Here is a 6,554-nt window from a genome sequence, read left to right on the forward strand (position 1 = left end):
GATTGGTCCATCCTGCTCTTCTCCTGTAGTCATAACAATATAAAAAGCTGAACAATGATTGCTGCACAGTTGGTATATAATATGGCTGCTTTCACAGTTGGCATGGCATATGAAGGGGTAGGATTGCCCCATTAAGGACTGGAATAGGAAGTGCTGGGCAGATGGGTTGGGTGCTGGGCAGATGGGTTGGGTAGGTCTTGCACCTGGGTCTTCAGCAGTATCTGCATGGCACCCTTCTATGCCAACCTGTTTATGGGACATCTAGAGGAATCTTTCTTAGCTTCGCAAAACCAAAACCCCAAACCTCTGGTCTGGTTCATTTTAATTGATGATATATCTTCATGATATGGATCCAGGGCCAGGACATCTTATACTCACTTCTTCACAACCTCAACACCTTCTCTCCCATTCACTTCAGTTGGTCCTCCTCAAGCCAGCATGCCACAATCTTGGACATTGACCTCCTTCTCTCTAACGGCTCCATCCACACCTCTGTTCACAATAAACCAACCAACCATCAACAGTACCTTCATTTCAGCAGCTGTCATTCCTTCCACACTATAAAATCCCTCCCATACTGCCTAGCAATCCAGCGACTCTGTATCTGCAGTAAAGGGAGCTCCCTTGCCCAATATGCTGAAGATCTCACAAAGGCCTTCATAGACAGACACTATATCCCAGACGTAGTCAGCAAACAGTTCTTGTGCCATATCCACACTTACAACAATATTCCAACCTTCAAGAACTAGCTATAAAGGAGCACATCCATCGTCACCCAGTACCACCTCAGACTGGATCAACTGAACTGCATCAGAGCTTTGATTATCTATCATCATGCCCTGAAATTAGGGACATCCTACCCAGATCCTTTCCACCCCTCCTAAAGTGGTTTTCTGTAGCCCGCCCAACCTACACAACACCCTAGGCCATCCCTATGCCACTCCCAACCAAACATCTTGACACAGGGATGATATCCTTGCGGAAGACCCAGGTGCAAGACATGCCCAATCCACCCAACCAGCAGTTCCTATTCCAGTCCTGTTGTGGGCTTATACTATCTCATCAGAGTCCTAGCCACCTTTAAAAGCAGCCATTTCACTCTTACGGGACATTGTACTACTAGAAATATAATTTTGTAACATGAATATGATGAGACAAAGTGGGCAAGCTTATTTATGATTCAGAAGAAACCAAATGAACAAGTGGCTTTGTTGTTTATGCTTACCTGTCTTTTGTGAACAGATTGGAAGGTAACCCCATTGCATATATGTCTGCATTAGGGTATTGAGGACAAATGGTTCTATCTTTTTTGCTCCTGGCTGTTCAGAAAATGTTTGTTCCCCACAGACTTTACCTTGAGAAATATATTATTGTGTGGTACTTAATGTAGTGTTGGGCTCAGATGTCTGGCTCATACAGATAGGTCATAGTACCAACTTTTGCGTGTAGCCAACTTCTTGCTGTGAAATAATGTATTCAAACAATATTAGAGCAGATATTGGCAACAAGAGAAAAAGTTCGATAGAATTTTAGTACCTGAAATTCTTTACAGTGTTAGCAACATGGTAACCTATGTTTTAGGACACACAAGATTGTTGTGTAGAAAGTTAAGTGTCCTAATTATTAATTATGTTAAAATGTTCCTCCAATTGTTTTATGAAAAGTCAAACTACTTTTTTTGGATGAAACATTGTTTTCATGGTAGCATGAATTCATGTTAGAACTTTCAGATGGGGCAAGCCATAGAAGGAAAACAACCATAATAATTGATTTGAAGTTAAGGAGTACATTTGATGGAAATTAACATTGTGTGAATTAATATTCATTGTGTAATTATGTTCATTGCCATTTCAGGAAAATGAATATAAAGATTTACATTCTAAGATTGACAAAGTAAGAATGAATTTGGAAGTGTTGAAAGATAAAATCACTGACAACAGAAAACAACTGAAAAGAGCAAGAAATGTAGATGAGAAATGTCAGTATCAAGTTAGTGCTTTACAAGATGCTATTAATGAATTAATGAGAGAGTTACAAGAACTAGAAGAGCGGACACCATCTGAAGCTGATCTTCATCATCTGACAGATGAAAAGGTTTACATCAGTTATTTTACTTTGATGTTGAAGATTTTATTTTGTGTGCATGTTATTATTTTGTACAATAAATCACATTTATATTCTGTTCTAGCCTATCGTTATATGTTTATTATTAATAATATTGTCCGTCTCAGATAGCTGAGTGGTCAGTGCGAAGGGAAGGTCATGCTATGGGCCTCGGTTCGATGCCCAGCTGGGTTGGAGTGTTTGTCAGCTCAGGGACTCTGTGTTGTGTTGTCTTCATCATCATCATCATTATCATCTCATCCCCATCAAAGCGTAAGTCACCGAAGTGGTGTCAACTAAAAAGACCTGCACCAGGTGACCTGCCTATCCAACGGGCCCTAGCCATATGACATTTCATTTTCATTAATAATACTGCATACCATACATCCTTCTTGTTTACATATAGAGTGAATTATTAAGAAATCCCAATTCTTAATTTTACACATTTATTTCACGACTCACATCCAGTAGTTGCTAACATTGTTAGGTTGGTTCTTATATGTTGAAGTGTTTAAAAGCACCTATTGAGACATTCTACTGCTGCCATGTCTGAGAAATGAAAAAAGCATCTGCAGGAAAGTGCCTTACTGTCATGAACTTGTGCACGCAACATGAAACAGAAGACACACAAATTCTTTTAATATCTTGACATATAATTAATAACATACACTAAAACAAACTGGTAAAGATTCATTTGACGTTACTCTGACAGCAAGCCATTGGTGTTACAGGGAATATTCTGTAACACTACAAACAGCACCAGTCTGTATGAAACTTCCTGGCAGATTAAAACTGTGTGCCCGACCGAGACTCGAACTCGGGACCCTTGCCTTTCGCGGGCAAGTGCTCTACCAACTGAGCTACCGAAGCACGACTCACGCCCGGTACTCACAGCTTTACTTCTGTGAGTACCGGGCGTGAGTCGTGCTTTGGTAGCTCAGTTGGTAGAGCACTTGCCCGCGAAAGGCAAGGGTCCCGAGTTCGAGTCTCGGTCGGGCACACAGTTTTAATCTGCCAGGAAGTTTCATATCAGCGCACACTCCGCTGCAGAGTGAAAATCTCATTCTGGAACCAGTCTGTATCTTTTGTACTACTGTCTATCCCAAATGGATACGAGTTTTACAGCTTTTTGTTTGCAAATGTCATCTGACACTAATAACACACAGGGATACACATTTCGTGACAACTGGACACATTACATAACCATAACAACAGTAACCAAGGTAAAAGTTTTTTGAGAGAGAACTCTGACCAGCAGATTAAGACAAGTTACTACAAAATCGCACAGACGCGGTAGGGCAATACACTCTTCACAAAATCACAGAGTCAAGTAACAACGAGTGCATGAAATATAAACACGTACATTTGAGGTTGCAAAGCTGAAATCAGTGCATAGAGCTGAACTACTAGTTGCACACAACATATGCGAACAAGACCTTCCCTTTTTCCCAGTCCTTGTGAAGAAGAGTTAACAATGACCTGGAAAAGATGTTGTGCTGTTCCTTGGAATGTGTGCGTCGCTTGAAGCACTGCTGTTGGCGCCCTAGCTCCACATTGTGCTAAAATTCCTAACTGCCGGCACCGCGCTCTTTGCAGGCATCTCCCCCTAGACGCAACTCTCACAACCACTTTTGAAGACTAAGTGAGGAAGCGATAACCGCACAAGGGAGTGATCTGTGCTCCCTGGTGAGACGCCAGCTAAAAGTTATCAATAGTGAAATGAGCCATGAGTTGAAAACCAGCAACAAAATACTTATAAATATAAATCTTAATATTGATATTAAACTGTTTGAAAGAGAGAAATGTGGGAATTCATGTTGTTTCTGGGTGCTGCCATTCACCACACAGTCATTCCAGTTATAAAGTACAGTATAAGCTTCCACTACGCTGTACAAAAAAGAACCTTACCCAGTTTTACATGGGAACACTGCATGTTGTACAACAGTAGTAGAAGGCTTGGGGCAGGTACTTTGCAAGCAGCTGCTTCTTCCTCTCTACTTTTGATTTTCTTTTTGTAACATCTGCTCTTACATTTTGTCCACTCTTTCAAAAGTTTTGCTGCTTTACTTTTCTTATACTTTTGTAAATTCTTCATCCAGTATTGTATTAAATTTATGTGTATCTTAGCAAACAATTCTTCTGAGAAAATAATTAGTAACAGCAAGTGAACATTATCTTCACAGGTACAAGAATATTGCAGGCTTAAGTCTTTAGTGGAAGTGCAGGCTGCAGAATACTTTTCAAAGTTGAGAAGCTTGGAGGATGAACAAGCGAGAGATCAAAAGATAACTGATGATGAAGTCAGCAGTTCTTACAGTGAAAAAAAGAAACTTCAAGAATGTGTGTTACGAAGCAAACAATTAGAGGATAAACATCAACAATTCAGTGAACATTTATGGTAAGGTTTAAATTATTGAAGCCTTCATTGTGTAGGATTGGTTGAAGCAAGTATGCATATAGTGTGTTATAGGAAATAGTATGGAAAATTTTGAGTTAATATGTTCATAAAAATATGTCTTGTTTTACTGAGTGTAGAAGTACAGCTGTTTGAATGTTAAGTGTAATTTCTGTCATATTAAATTAATTTCTCAAAAAATCTATCACTGGCGTAAGTATATTATTTAGCACTTTTCTGAAAATTACGTGTAGCTGTTTGAGGAGATCTTTGTGTATTTTTTTCAGGTTATTGCTGTTTATATTGCAATCATCTATTTATTTTCTTGTAATTGCTTTCTCCCTTGTAAGTTTCATTTTTGCCATACCCAGAGATAAAAATCAAATACGTTAAAATTCAGCAGCCTTGGAGCCTGTTGAATGTGTTCTTTGAAGCTGACACATGGCTTATATTTCACCTGCATTTTTAACTGCAATTGTGAGTACTGTAAAGTGTACCAGTCTCACAAAATTTGTTTAATATATGAATGAATACTGCCGAATATAGTCATCCATGAGAAATAAGAAGAACATTGCAGTTAGTACTGAGTGGGCACTCCAAGAGAAAAATCGTGACAAAACAGTGACTGGTGTAGTGAAGCCTGGAGCGGGAACCAGACGTGTTGTAGACACTAATTTTCAGACAAAAATAACACAAGTTAGTGACTTTATTGTTTGTATAATGGGATTGATTCATGTGGTTAAAAATGAAGTAGAGGTTTGTGTAAAAACTTATGTAAATTTCTAGATTTTAATAAATCTAGAAACAATGGTTGCCACAGTGTCTCATAGGCGTGATTTGATTAACAGCTCGTGTAAACAAAGAAGTTTGGAAGACAAGCATTAAAATAAAGAAACTGTGTTCAGAATACAATAAATGGGAAGTACTAGACATAAGTAAGATGCATCGAAATCTGTTCATCAAATACGGAATGCACTTGAACTATAAAGAGAAACTGTTTGAGTGTGATCACACAAGTGAAATAATTAAAGTTCAACTTTCAAGAAATAAAACTGTCTGGCAGCTTCCTATATGTCCTTCTGCCAACAGTGAGAAATGTAACAAGAAGAAATAGTTATTTCAAAACCCTCAGATACCTTTTTATGCAGAAGTATGTAGTTTCAGCAAATAAAACAATGACAGTTTTTAACTAGAATATGAGAGGACTTACAAGTAAAGCAAATGAAATTTCTCTTTTCTTAGAGGATTCTCTGGAATTAAAGATGTTGATATACTATATTTTAGTGAATTTCATACGAGACATGCTGAAATGTTGCAGGTGAGTGGTTACTGTATAGCAACAAATTACTCCGTATCTATCGTGGAAGAAGATGGTTTGTAATTTACCTAAAAAATAACATGCAAGGTGACAATTATTGAACTATACGAAAGAATAAACTTAAATTAGTTACAAACTATGGTGTGCACACACTTTATGAAACATGTAAATGTCACTGCAAATATTCAGATTTAGGTTATGACATGTTCGATATGCCTGCCACCATTTGTGATGGTGTGGCACAACCAAATAGTGAAATTCTGCATGACCCACTGAAGTGTCAGAACATTTATGCTGTCGATGATCTCTTGAATGGCCGTTTTCAGCTCAGCAATGGTTTTGTGGTTATTGCTGTACAACGTACCTTTAATATAGCCTCACGAAAAGGAATCACATGTGTTCAGATCTGGAGAATATAGTGGCCAATTGAGGCCCATGCCAGTGGCCTCTGGGTACCCCAGAGCCAGAATTCGATGCCTGATGTGCTCCGCCAGGACATCAAACGCTCTCCTGCTTCGATGGGGTCGAGCTTCGTGTCATGTGAGTTCTCATCTTGTCGAAATCAGGGTCTTTTTGGGGATGAACTCATCTTCCAAAACCTTCACGTACCATTCGGTAGTTACTGTGTCATCAAAGAATATCGCACCGATTGTTCTGTGACTGGACATTACACACCACACAGTCACCCGTTGAGGGTGTAGAGACTTCTCGATTGTGAAATGCAGATTGTCAGGAGAC

At 39.0% G+C, this 6,554-nt stretch overlaps 1 protein-coding gene across 1 annotated transcript in view; it reads left to right on the plus strand.

Annotated features, from left to right (window-relative positions):
* LOC126188748 (uncharacterized) overlaps positions 1-5,879 on the plus strand; it is a 78,546-nt gene extending 72,667 nt beyond the window's left edge. Inside the window, exons 6-8 of the mRNA XM_049930358.1 lie at positions 1,855-2,094; positions 4,287-4,501; positions 5,783-5,879. Coding sequence (XP_049786315.1) covers positions 1,855-2,094; positions 4,287-4,501; positions 5,783-5,879 — 552 coding nt within the window. The remainder of the gene's footprint in view (positions 1-1,854; positions 2,095-4,286; positions 4,502-5,782) is intronic.
* Positions 5,880-6,554: the final 675 nt, after the last annotated feature.

Source organism: Schistocerca cancellata, chromosome 5, assembly GCF_023864275.1.
Source record: "Schistocerca cancellata isolate TAMUIC-IGC-003103 chromosome 5, iqSchCanc2.1, whole genome shotgun sequence".
In the NCBI taxonomy this organism is placed as follows: domain Eukaryota; kingdom Metazoa; phylum Arthropoda; class Insecta; order Orthoptera; family Acrididae; genus Schistocerca; species Schistocerca cancellata.